The 14,122-nt window shown below is 35.5% G+C and overlaps 2 protein-coding genes across 2 annotated transcripts; one reads left to right on the forward strand and one right to left on the reverse strand.

Annotated features, from left to right (window-relative positions):
• Positions 1–1,221: 1,221 nt before the first annotated feature.
• Positions 1,222–2,076, forward strand: LOC113755866 (defensin-like protein 18). The gene is made up of 2 exons (XM_027299731.1): positions 1,222–1,300; positions 1,879–2,076. The coding sequence occupies exons 1-2, from the start codon at positions 1,228–1,230 to the stop codon at positions 2,058–2,060; spliced, it is 255 nt and encodes an 84-aa protein (XP_027155532.1). The 5' UTR covers positions 1,222–1,227; the 3' UTR covers positions 2,061–2,076.
• Positions 2,077–8,784: 6,708 nt separating this feature from the next.
• Positions 8,785–9,081, reverse strand: LOC113755865 (subtilisin inhibitor CLSI-I-like). Its single transcript, XM_027299730.1, has one exon. It carries the CDS (start codon positions 9,079–9,081, stop codon positions 8,785–8,787), a length of 297 nt encoding a protein of 98 aa, XP_027155531.1.
• Between the last annotated feature and the right edge of the window lie 5,041 nt (positions 9,082–14,122).

Genomic DNA, 14,122 nt, shown 5'->3' on the forward strand with positions numbered 1-14,122 from the left:
CATGCTACAGCATTAATGTTTATGTCATTAAACAAACCAATTGATTATTTAGTACATACACAGAATTGTTGTTCCTATACTCAATTCACCTTTTTCAAGTTTACTAAATATCTTAGGTGAGCTGACGTGGTTTCTTCATGCGTGGATTGATGAAGAAAATGATCTACCAACATCCTCACTACAACTTGATCAGTAATCTATGCAAGTGTATTGCCCACTTGCTAGAAGATTTCAAGTATTCACGTATATAGTAATCCTCAAATAAATCAATGTATCTTATTAAGACGGTAGGAAATTAAGCTATCTTTTGATCTATTCAAATTTTGTACCGGTCTTAATGCTATTAATTATGTCCTTGGATAAGTGATGTTTGCTGAACTTCTTATCTAGCATCTTATTCTATTCGTACATTTCCTTTTGTTTGATCTTCCACGGATATGAATGATTCAAATTTCAACGTATATCAAGTTGTTGAAAAGCTTGCTATATGTGCCCTGCTATAAATTCTTATCATCCTTGATTTTTTTATTCCACGCGCTTGGTAAAATACAAATAATGGACATGGTTAAATCTCAAGAAAACTTAAATAGATCATAGGTAAAAAGAATTCTAAAAACTTATATTTCATCTTCCTTTACTAGATGGTCTTGGTTGTCAGAAAATAATGTGCATCGAAAACTTGAGGGATATGGGGTTCAAGTTTCAATCCTCAATATAAATTTTGGACAATGTATATATGTATGTATACATTTATATACATGTATATGTGTGTGCAAACTGTATATGTATCATGCATGCAATAGCTCAATTATCAGCATTCCATTGCTGCCGTCCTTTCTGCCTTGTGGCTTGTACATTCTAAATTGATGTACCAAAATCCAGCATGCGTCCATCGATCCCGCAACCAGATGAGTTTATACTTAAGCTTTGCGACATTATGCTAATGTTCATTATCTTTTCCACTAAAAGAGGTTAGAAATTGCTGGACTTAAAAATTTCAAATCTTAATGGTGTTGATGCTTTGTTTAAACTCCTTTCGTAAGCTAATTCTGACTTAGACTTTGTCTTAATTCTTTGATACTTGTAGCTTTCTCTTAACAACTCAGCGATAAGAAGTTTCAACACAACTACCGATTAGGTTTTGGAAAATTGCACCATCTCTTGCTATAAATAGCTATCATCATTAACTTGTGTTCTCACAAGCATAGCTAACATAAGATATCGGAGATGGCTAAATCTCAATTTAGCTGCGCAACCTTCTTTGCCCTGCTCATCTGCTTCCTCCTCCTCGTACCAAATAGTAAGTTGTAGCTAGTCTTTAGTAAGAGAGTTTACACTTCCATAGTCTTAAATGGTGAACACATGCATAGAATGGCGTATATTTGTACATTCCCAAAGTTTTAATTATTTGTCTCTACCTCTCTCTTAGTTAGAGAACTTCGAGTACAACAAACAGAAATGGTTGTCACTAGCAATGAATTAGAATAGTTATAAGTGTGTATCATGTATATGTACACTCACAATCAAAATTTTATGAACTAATTTGTATTACATATGCGCCGTATGCTTTTCAATAAATGTTTTTGCTTAAAGTTTTGCCCTGTATTCTGCTTTTGAATTTTCTCTCTCGCTTTCTAATTTCTCGTGACATGTAATTATACTGCAAATATACATGTATAGTGTTGTGAATAACAATACATGTGGCATAAAAATAGAAAATGGGATAAAGATTGACACAAAAAATGACATAGAGGAACTATGCCCTATAATACTAACAAACACCTATCCCTTAGGTGGACGGGCTAGATCCCTGATATATACCATACACTTTGGACTAACTCTAATGTTTTGCTCTCTCTTTTGCTTTGTTTCATGCAGAGATGCCAATGGCTGAAGCTACATTTTGCAAGAGGCCTGCCAAGAACTGGTCCGGGGATTGTTCCTCTGACAGGTGCTACAATTATTGCAAGTACACAGAGCATGTTTACTCCGGAGAATGTATTTGGACTGGCAGTGGTCAGCATCGTTATCATGCTTGCTACTGTGTCTACAACTGTTGAAAGCCTACTATTTTCTGCAATTTGCACCGTACTTTGTATTCAAATAAAGGCGAACAATTCACTAGAATTGCATATGTGCCGCCAATAGTTGTTTTTTTTTTTCAAATTAAATTTTGGTCTTTTATTGGAAAAGCAAAATAAACACAGGAGGGGGACATGGACCTTACCTCCAAATAATACCAAGAAGCAAATGCTAGAGAAGGAGTAGGGAAGTATTCCCTTTACATCATTTGCTCTTACATTTTCTAATTGAAGGCAGGCCTATTTTATCTAACCGAAACGCTCCACGAGATGTCATAGGGAGGTCTAAAAACTGAAGATACGTTGTATCGAAACCTTGATCACACCCCACGTTAGATAAACAATCAGCAACTTGATTAGTTTCTCGAAAGCAATGAAAAAATTCAACAAAATTAGACGATAACCTTAGAAGGTGCTTAACCTCTGTAAGAACACTCCATGGACAACTAGATATCTGTTTTAGGAAATGAACAAGAACCAAAGAATCCACTTCAATGTGCAAGTTAATATAACCACGAGAAAGACACAGCTTAACCCCAAAGAGAAGAGTGCGCGTCTCAGCTTGAATGCTGGTTCCATTTCCAAAAAATGGGGAAAAAGCGAGCAGGAAATTGCCTTCATCATCACGCAAAATCCCACCGCCACCTGCCCTCCCTGGGTTACCTCTTGAGCAGCCATCAGTATTAAGTTTAAATACACCCAAAGGTGGCCGACACCACCTTACAATCTTAAATGAAGCTGTCCGATTAAGAGAAGAGAGCGAAGAACAAAACTGCATCCATGTTGAGGAAAGGAACGGGTGCTCAGGGAATTGCAACCTAAAGAGGTTTTTCACCTCTTCAAAAACAAACTCACAAATAGCAACATGAGAAAGAATTTTCCCTTCGAAACGTGCTAAATTTCTGGATTTCCAAATATTCCAGCAAATCAGAGAAGGTATAATAAAATGTACAAATGCAAGAAAACCATTCCTGCTTGCGCTATACCACCAACCCGCAATATATGCACGAACCGAACAACCCAAATTCAGCACGCCTGAAGCAGAGCCAAAGAAATTCCAAACATATACCGCTACCTGTCCATTACAAAAAACATGGTCCATAGATTCAACATTTGCCTAAACGCAACAAAAACACTTTGATGGTCCAGAAATACCGAGTTTGCATATTGTCGAATCCAATGGTAATCGATTTCTCAACAAGCGAATGAGAAAAACAGACACCTTCAGAGGAAGTTGTGGATACCAAATTTTTGTAAACATAAATGACCGTTGCATATGTGATCTCACCAGGTTAAACGCTGAGCATAGTGTGAAAGTTCCAGATTGAGAAGGAGCCCAAATCATCAAATCTTCCACTCCATGCTCAATTTGAGGGAGAGAGAGTGTTTGTATCTCATTGATGATAGATGAAGGGACCCATAAACTCAGTAACCGAAAATTCCACCCGCCATCTGACGTGCGCGGAGTATACATATACAATTAAGCTCATCCTAATCAAGTTTTACATTTATAAACTCCTAAATACCCCACACGCGATTTATCGCAAGTATACGAATCGTGAGCGAGTATAGGGTATTAAGGGTCGATCCCACAAGGAAGATTGCAATTACCGGTACTACTAAAGCTTCTCTATTATTTAGACTATCAATGAATTATAACAAATTAAACCTACTGAAATTATACAAAATAACAAATGAAAGCTCCTTAGGTTGTGGTATCCCTAACTACTCATGCAAGTGTTATATTTGGATCATTGAGTACTACATCTAGGCTAGTATGGTGTAATTTCCTTATGCATTTGAATCCTACTTTCGTAGTGAATCAATTATACTTATAACTAATCCATACCTATTCTCATGGTTATGAAATTAGCTACAAGTTCATTTCTTCAATGAAATTACATGAAATGAATCACTAAAAACCACATAAGTGCACCTCTACTTTCGTGAGTGTACTCCCTATGTTTAGCACTTCTTGAACTAGTGTTAAATCTCAATTTTCATTGCAGAAACAACACCTTAAATAATCACAATCAATGGTACCAGATTAATCATGATTTAAAGAGCTAAAGTGCTAAATAACTTGCTCAAATCATAGCAGTCAAATAACCAAATAATAAACACTAACAATTATAGAAAGTTCAACCAAACCCAAGGTATAAACTTTAGAAACACATAATGAACACAAAATCCAGAACTTGTATATTAACTAAACTTGGAATTAAATACAAAAGATAAAGAGTTTGGAAGGAATACAACCCTTGTCACATGAGCTTTCTTCCTTGCCTTCTTCATCCTCCATCTTCATCCTAATCTAGATAATAAACAAGAATGGAAAAGCTACACTACTCTATACTAAGCTAAACTAACACTAGGAAGATGAAAGAGCTACATTTCTGCAACTTCAAGCTCTCCCGTAGCTCACTCTCTATTTTTCTTCTATGAACTCCAATCTCCTTTTTTGCAATGAATTTGGCTATTTAATGATGAAAGGTGGTCAAGAAATGAGGATTACATCTCCCTTTTACAGCTGGGAATGTTTCTCACATGTCTAGCATCCAATGTGAGTTGGTGGAGGTGAAATTGAGTTTTACGCGTACAGAGCAGCCTTTTCTGACCAGTGATCCGAGCTGCTACAGTACCTCGGATCCGTATGGATCCGAGCTCGGATCCACTAACCCAGAAACAACCGAGGGTTCGGATGAATAGTGGATCCGAGTGTGGATCACTTGCTCTGTTTTTGGCCCAACTTCAACCAATCTTTTCTTGATGTTAGAGGCTGAACCAGCTCATGTCTAAAACACGAAAGTTGTAGCCTTTTGAGTTATCTTTCTAATGCATCAAGAATCACCTCATTTGGATCTGTGTAGGCTGAGATATGACTGAAATACCCTTGCCTGCTCATTGCCCTGTTCCAGCTTCGACCAGTAGAAATTTGCTATTGTAATTCGGCATTTTGACCTGGAAAACCTTCAAACTGGATTTAGATGTCTTCACCAAAGTTGTAGATCTATCTCTTATCTTCAAATGGGTTCAAGAATCATCCCAATCCGATCATTGTAACTCAAGTTATAGCCGAAATACGAAAATGTGTCAAAATTGTCAAAATACACAAAATCCAAGTAAAAAGTGATAAAAACCTCATTTAATCACTTAAAAGCATTTTTCACCAATTATAGCCAAAATGATTCATATTCTTCCAATAATATAACCAAAGTGACTAAAAATAATATAAAATGTCATACAATTATTACGTAAATTAGTCACTTATCACCATCAATAAAAAAATCAGACACTTTATGATCCGAAACACTCCCTAATCGCAAAGCCAGAGGTCCTGATCCTAACCAATTATCGAACCAGAAATTGGAGCTCCCAGAATGAACAATGAAGGTTATATGTTGTTCAGCAATTTCCCGCACATGTAACATCCTGTGCCACGTATAAGAGGCCCCTGCCGAGTCAACAACCATACCTGGGTGCGCACGGTGATAACTTAATCACTGCTCAGTACGGTGCTGTCTGTGTTATCATAGGTGAGATCACATATGCAACGGTCATTTATGTTTACAAAAATTTGGCATTCACGACTTCCTCTAAAGGTGTCTGTTTTTCTCATTCACTTGTTGAGAAATCGATTACCACTGGATTCAACAATATGCAAACTCGGTATTTCTGGACCATCGAAGTGTTTTTGTTGCGTTCAGGTAAATGTTGAATCTATGGACCATGTTTTTTGCAATGGACAGGTAGCGGTATATGTTTGGAATTTCTAATAACGTACGGTGCTGTCTGTGTTATCATTGAAAAATCACTGCTCAGTGATAACTTAATCAGTCTATCCATGTGTGTCTGTTGCGATCTGTCTTGTATTCATTTAAATATAAATGGACTACCTCTGTCCAAGTATAAGGGTCATCTTCTGTGATTTCAACTTGTTATGAGTACATGTGATTATTATGTTTGGACTCTGATAAACACCAAAAAATATCTGCTAAAGAATTGGATGCAAAAAAAACAAGTCTAATGAAAAAAAAAAGAAAGTCATATGCACAACCAATATTCTCCATGAAAAACAAAAAATAAACACTGATTGAGAGATAAAAATTGGCCTTGAAAATCTTGCACTCCCTATGTGCCATATTTGAGGTTTTTTTTTGTTTTTTGAAAATCAAACTTTTTAAGAAAAAAAATGTAATTATTAAGTTTGAATGTACTGATTTTGGATGAACCTTAAACATGGCTCTCACATGGAGTGTAGTGGCACGCAAAAGGTAATTTTTTCAAATGGTAAAATGGAAAGTTGTGTTGATTTTGAAAAGATGACCCTTTGTTTCGAATATCCAAAAGGTGAAAACATGACACTAAAAAAGGATGGTTATTTTACCATTTTACTGTTTTATTTTCCTTTTTATTTTTTTTGAAGGTTTCCGTCGACTCTGGCTTAGCTTCCTTTAGTTTAGTTGAATAGAAAACCGAAGACCATGTACTTTATTTGTTTTCCATTAATTGACATCAATAGGGTGGGACACATTATAAAAATTCATAATTTTTTCAAAGAGTGAGTTTGTAGGAGTTTCTGGTGAGGCACGGGCCCCAAGTATAATTTTTTTTAAAAAAACTGGAAGTTGGGAAAATGTAAGGGAATAATAAATATTACTGCATGCCAAAGAAATACAAAATAAAAATTAATCAAAGCCATAAATAGGTATAATTATTCTATAATTAAAAGATTGTATTATCTTGGTTATAGGGACTGTTTTCATTTTCTTTTACATCTAGATTTTAGATTTTTTTTTAAACCAAAAAGGTCAAAATCAAGAATATACCCAGGACTTAACTTAATTGATTCTGATTTTTTTTCTCCATAATTACATTCTACGATCAACTTTTGCAAAATTTTCAACAAACAAGAATAGGCTAAAAGAAGCATGAATACCAAAAAAATAAAATGCGGAAAAATTTTCTATATTGGGAATAAAAGTTGAAACATCTTAACTGACTCCATAAAGTTTTGATTCCAAATTACTCCCTAAAAAGATGCTTATCTTAAGTGAATATCAGCTCATAACAATAGGTAACATTGAAGATGTGCGATTGGTTTTATTAGAACAAATTCATGTTGATGTTCAATGGATTCCTAGAGAAGCAAATAAGGTTACACATACTTTAGCAAACTATGCTAAATCTACCAATCTAACTGAATCTTTTTGGAATTCCCCCTGACTTTGTCAAATAATTGTGTTGTATGATTTCCGGCTAACTTATTAATAACGTTGGTTTTGCATTTTCTATATATATATACACACACACACGCAATCCTCCCCACATATATATTCCGTGTAGATATGGGTCTTTATGAAATTATTGAAATTGTTATGGCCAGGCTGAATTCCTAATTTGAACCTAAGCTGATATCATATCCTATCCAATGAAGGAAAAAAATCCTGAAAATGACAATAGCTGACTTATGAATTAATGAAAAGAACACTTAAGAAATTAATTAATCTCCACCAAAATTAATGACGTGGAATCTATATTAATTTTTGTAAAGAATTCAATCCTGTGTTTTTGTAATGAGAAAGCAACAATAGCTGACTTGTTCATATGTTGTACGGATGTTCTTGCGAAATACTTGTTGCTTTACTGGCCAAAAGTCAATGTTATTAGTAAAATCCCAAAGAGTCTTTTGGCTGAACAAGAAAAGAAATTAAATCCCACTACAAAGCCGTACCACTGCAAAGCTGATCCGTGTTGAATTGCCCAAGTTGGGATGGACGAGCGGCCAATGACAATGACCAAGTCACCGGCAAATGAAAGAGACACCGTCAATTAACGCCAGACTTGATTGATTCTCCAGTTAATTTCACGGACAAATAAATCTTGTCATTTCTTTGAATACTCAAGTAGAAATTTTGTAAGCATGTGTCTTGGCATATCGAAGAGATGGTTGCTGTTGGTTATTAGTAGAATTTCAAGTACTTTCATCTGTTAAAGGTCATATAGCTGCGCAAGTATCTTTGAGTGACAAATTGGGATTTAATGTCTCTATATAGACTCAAGGCTCCAAAATTGGTTCAGCCCAATGTTGTCCTTCGGTTCGATAAATTTATGAGAATTAAGAGTCAAGCCACTTTATTTTCAAGTTTGGCTGTAGGTTCGAAAACTCTCTCACGTTACAGCATTAATATTTCATATTTGTGTCATCAAACAGAGCAATTGATTATTGAATTTTTCATTAGGCACTCGTTAAAACATTTAAATCATACCTAAGTTATTATGTAAATACATACATCATATTTAAAGTTTTTTTTTTTTTCCCATCTCAACCTTCTGAACTTTATTCAACGATTAAGCCACCCAATCTAATGCAACATGTGCTAGAGGTACAGGTGGATGCAAGATTGGTCTTTCACAAAGGAAATACAAAAACACTTGCGTGTTTGTTTCTTTACATAAAATTCGATCCAGAACAAGAATTCCAGCCTGAACTGCATAATTATTTGGTCAAGCCAATACTTTAAATAACAAGGATGAGGAGAACAACACAAGGGAATCAGGGATTCAATCCTGCCAGACACGAGTTCCTACTTCCTTCTAGTTTCTTGGATATAACGCTGACCAAGTTGTAGAAAAAGCAGAAACAGTAGTCGATACTAGTAAGATATGTATCATTCCTGGCAGAGACGAATCTTCCCCAAAATCAACCGATCATAGGTGCCCGTGAGACTTTTCCTGAGGAGTCAGTGAAGATTCGCACCCGGTCTGTTCTGAAATCCATTGTAACGAAATAATCAGGCGGAATCACATGAACGTTAACTCCAGGCATCTCTTCCTTGATCCTTCTTTCTGCTTCTTCACTTGTTAATCCCACCAACTCCGGCCATGTTTTTCTCTCACCTGATCCACCACCACCATACCGGTATCCTGGTAAGGTTGGTAATGGCTGCTGAGGTTGGTCGTTGGAGATTGCATTTTGCTTGCTATCCTCTTCAGCCATGACTGATAAGCTTTAAAATTTAGATCAAACAATGGGGACGACAGGTGTTTGCTTGGTACCACCCCATCACCACCCATCCGAAACAAAAAAGGAACCTATAGAGATAAGTTAAAAGGAAATCATTGGGAATGGGGAAGGACTTTTAAAATCTTTTTTATTATCACGTTCAGAGTTCGAATCCTTCGAATCCTGACATTTGAAAATTGGTTTAGCTGGTAAGATTCGAAATCCCTTATTGATGGGTTCGAGTAACATGCACACATACATCATATTTATTATACCTCTGAATTGGGATACTTTCAGATTGCCAAGGAAAGATCATTTAAAACTCTCCTGTGCACTAGGTCAGAAGTTCAAACACAAGAAGTATAGTACTTCTTGTTTTCAAAAAATTCAGAGAGTGCAACAGTGTACTTGTCCGGTTTGGTTCTTCATGCTCCTAACTCCCACACATGCCTCTTTAGACTCCTCCCAATAGAGTAGGAGTAGGAGGAGGTTAAATATTTTTGCAGATAAAAAAAGAAAAAAAATTGTAATACTTTTTCAAATTAACTATACTTTTCCAAAAAACTAACACCTGAGCCCCCTTTAATCAATTGCCAATGGGTATCCATTATCCAAACTATGATGACCTGGTCTCCTCCTAGGGCATACCCTAGAAGTTAGCGGATCGCCCGCCTGACTCTCGCCAGGACTCATTCACTAACATTAATTTCAGAGATAACAATTCTCGTTAATCATCCAAACATCCATTCTTAATACTTCTTAGTAAGACAAAAGCTTTATCCACTACAAATTACAAAAGTGAATCATCCAAACGTTCATTCTTAAGTACATCACTCAAGTACACCACCAACTAGTGTGAAATATAAATCTATCCGTTAAGAGATACAAAATGCAGGTCTTAACATCAATATATAACATTAGACATCCCAAAACACTCTAACTCTACTTGATCATCCTTCAGACTTCAACCCCTGTAAGGAAAACAAAACTAAAGGGCTGAGCTAAAGCTCAGTAAGGTTTGCCGAACAAGATACATTTAATAAACACTTAAATCAGTACAATTAAGCATGTAGTACACATTTCACTGTACAATCACTTTCATTAAGTAATTGAGGAAACACTTCGCTAAACAATCACTTTTAAAAGGATACGGTGCTCGCATTAGAGCTACTTCAATGTCATTGAGCATTCATTTTCAGTGTCAAGAGACACTCATTTCACTATCATTGTACATTCATTTCAATATCACTGAACATTCCGTCAATTCACCTCCTTATGTCCTCCAAAACAATAAACAATTCATTACATTCAATAATCAGTTCAATAATCTCCCAACCTCATGGTAATACTCGAGTATACCGAAACATTTATCCAAAGCTGCCGTCCTACCCGACCAAGCCCTTTGCTGGCTTGAATAGTCCGTTGAACAGAGGGTTTTGGGGCCCAGTTCAGCTAATGTGATAAATTACACACACGGCTTACAGTCATGCACACTTACAATATCACTTGATCAATTATCAACCTTCAAACTCAACTAAGCCGAGTGCGATAAAGTACACCCTCGACTTAGAAGGCAAGGGACAATTGAGATACAATTTGCAATGAATCACTTAGCAATATTTCATAATAAGCACATTTATCACATAATTTCACTTAAGTAAACATAAACAGTTAAACACATAAATTCGGAAACACCCACTCTAATAAAAAATTACACTTCGATCTCGAAATTGCTTTCTTGCACACCGCTATCTCCTGAGACAAGTTATAATTGACATAATTATTTAACTACTCATTTGGTGAGGTTCTAAAGTATAATCAACATACGTGTTGTATTCTAGCCTTAAGTCACCATTCCAGCCGAATTCTCAGTTATTGCTTTGTTTAAATGAGGCGACTAGTGCATTTCTTACATTCACTCGTCACTTCAACTTTTAATTTTCAAAAGAGAGGAAGTTTAAGTAGCAATTCCAGTATTGTGACTTCATTACTTTTATACTGCTAGATTTATCGTACTAAAACTCAACATTAACCTTTAATAAGGTAAATTTTAGAAATAACTACCTTTAAGGTACTTTATTGTCCTATAAATCTCTTTTACTTACTTATGATCATGAGTAAAACTAGTTTATTACCTTAACGGTGAACATACAATGCTTATAAAGCCGTTTGAATCATGTTTTATTTGTATATCTTTTCATATAAGTCTTATAGCCTTTTAGATCCCTATAGTTGATATAACAACTTTTCTCATCCATTTATATCTTTATGTCCGACTGCTAATCACTCACCAATTTGAGGTTTAAATTACTAGAACTCAAGTCCCTTAGCTTGTCACACAAGATGCAACAATTCCAACAACCTTCCTCACATTTCTCTTCAAGATTCATCAAATTTATCAACTCAAACAAGGGAAATATTCATGTATACCAAATTTAAGGTCTTGTAAGGTGTTTAAACTAAGGTTAAACTATTTTCATGCCAAATTTAAAGATTAAGGTTAGTGAACTTTTCATTTCTTTCCTTTTAAGCTAAACCAGATTCTAGTTTGCTTGTTGTTTAAATTTGCTCCAATTCACCAGCTTTTCAAGTGTTAAAATCAATAAGATGTACATGAAAACTAGGACAAGATGTTTTAAGATGTTTTACTTAAGATTACAGCCAATTATCTTGGAATTTTCGAAATTAACATGAGAGTTTCAGCCTTCACCCTCTCTCGGCCGGCAAAACAGATTTTCCAGCAACATTACTCCAGAATTTTCAACAAGGTTTCCATCCTTTGCTTGCTTTAAACACTAAACACTTAACATACATTCTGTCCAATATGAAATGAATCAAATAACAGGTAATTGCAGCAAATTATTCCACCAAGAAGTCCCCTTAAATCTGTCATCAGCTAACATATAATCTTCCAGAAATTTGACAGTTTAAATGTGAAACTTTCTCAACAAATTCTTCATTTTTCCACTCCAGCTCAACATGCAGAGTGTAGTTATCATGCTACGGTGTATCTTGTGCAACAATATGAAATTTACAGCCAAAGATTCAAAGGGAAAGCTGGATAAAATTTTGTTTCCTTCTCTCGGCCATGCTGAAAAATTTCAGCAGCTTTCTTTCAACATTTCAAGCCAAATCTATCAACATTTTTACTAGTTCCACAAATATATATCCTATAAGATCAGAGATGAACCTATTTCATGCATTCCTAGCATAATTCTCCGAAGGAAATTCTGGTAACAAGCTGCAATTCCAGGTCCACTCGGCCATCACAGAGTTTTCTTGTAGCTCTTAATCAGTCATTAAACAGAATTTTTCCTCAGCCAAAACTCATTTTTCCTAGCTAAAACTTAACATGCAGCTTAAGTATTCAGTTATACTAGATAATTAAAAGATTGTTGCAGCATTTTACCTGCCTTTTTCTAACAATCGAAGCTAGAAAAGAAGAAACCCGCAGGCAGACTCCTTCCTCCTTCGTTTCCTCATGATGAAAGCTCCAAGTTCCCCTTTTTTCTACCTTACTCTCTTACTCATTCGGTTGACTGGAAGGAAAGAATGGAATCAGAGAGCTCCCTCACTCTCACTCTTTCTCTCGGTTTTGGGTATGGAAAAGGAAGAAAGATTAGTACTCTGTTATCTCTATTTGTTTGCTCTCGGTTGAAGTCCAAAATGGCAGAGCACTTCCTTTCTCTAGGTCATTACTTAACTCAGCAAATGTTCCACCGCCCAAACTGTCAGACAATTTCTTCTCCTTTTCCTTTCCACCGCTTGATCTATTAGAGGCTTGCATTCGGTTCCTATCACAGCAAATCTTACTTTCTCTAGGTTTTGTTTCTGAATTCTGATAGTTTGTGCGATGGCTGCATGGTAGTTAGTCTTGAAGTTTGAGGTCGGTTTGGTCTTTTTGTTGTAGTTTATTTGCTCGCTAAGGCCTAAAATTTTATGATTTCATGCATGGACTCCTAACTTCGTTTGTATTTTAGTGAACAATTTTCTTACATTGATTTTGACACATTTAACTTTAAGAAAAACTTATTAGACATGTACTTGTTAAACTTCTAGTGTATGTTACGTGTCTAGTAATATTTGCAAATAACATAATTTACGATATGCACGTCATCTATTTATATAATTTGTAAAATTTTTCTATACCATTCTAGGATATTTCCTAAATTCTCAATTCTATAAAAATTCAATTAGGCATTTAATTTAACCACTTATTCGTTATATGTTATATTTTCAATATCAAGGTAAATAAAATAAAAAAAATGCAAAGCACACACGTAATTTTTCGAGTTCTCACATTACCTGTGACGGCCCGGTCTCCTCCTAGGGCATACCCTAGAAGTTAGTGGACCGCCCGCCTGGCTCTCGCCAGGACTCATTCACTAACATTAATTTCAAAGATAACAATTCTCATTAATCATCCAAACATCCATTCTTAATACTTCTTAGTAAGACAAAAGCTTTATCAACTACAAATTACAAAAGTGAATCATCCAAACGTTCATTCTTAAGTACATCACCAACTAGTGTGAAATATAAATCTATCCGTTAAGAGATACAAAATACAGGTCTTAACATCAATATATAACATTAGACCTCCCAAAACACTCTAACTCTACTTGATCATCCTTCAGACTTCAACCCCTGTAAGGAAAACAAAACTAAAGAGCTGAACTAAAGCACAGTGAGGTTTGCCGAGCAAGTTACATTTAATAAACACTTAAATCGGTACAATTAAGCAAGTAGTGCATATTTCACTGTACAATCACTTTCATTAAGTAATTGAGGAAACACTTCACTAAACAATCACTTTTAAAAGGATACGGTGCTCGCATTAGAGTCACTTCAATGTCATTGAGCATTCATTTCTGTGTCAAGAGACACTCATTTCACTGTCATTGTACATTCATTTCAATATCACTGAACATTCCGCCAATTTACCTCTTTATGTCCTCCAAAACAATAAACAATTCACTACATTCAATAATCAGTTCAATAATCTCCCAACCTCATGGTAATACTCGAGTATACC

Source organism: Coffea eugenioides, unplaced genomic scaffold (genome assembly GCF_003713205.1).
Source record: "Coffea eugenioides isolate CCC68of unplaced genomic scaffold, Ceug_1.0 ScVebR1_1792;HRSCAF=2714, whole genome shotgun sequence".
NCBI lineage: Eukaryota > Viridiplantae > Streptophyta > Magnoliopsida > Gentianales > Rubiaceae > Coffea > Coffea eugenioides.

Coding starts and splice junctions, on each gene's coding strand:
- LOC113755866 (XM_027299731.1), top strand. CDS start 1,228: ATGGCTAAATCTCAATTTAGCTGCGCAACCTTCTTTGCCCTGCTCATC. Junction 1,301..1,878: donor CCTCCTCCTCGTACCAAATA/GTAAGTTGTAGC, acceptor TGTTTCATGCAG/AGATGCCAATGGCTGAAGCT.
- LOC113755865 (XM_027299730.1), bottom strand. CDS start 9,081: ATGGCTGAAGAGGATAGCAAGCAAAATGCAATCTCCAACGACCAACCT.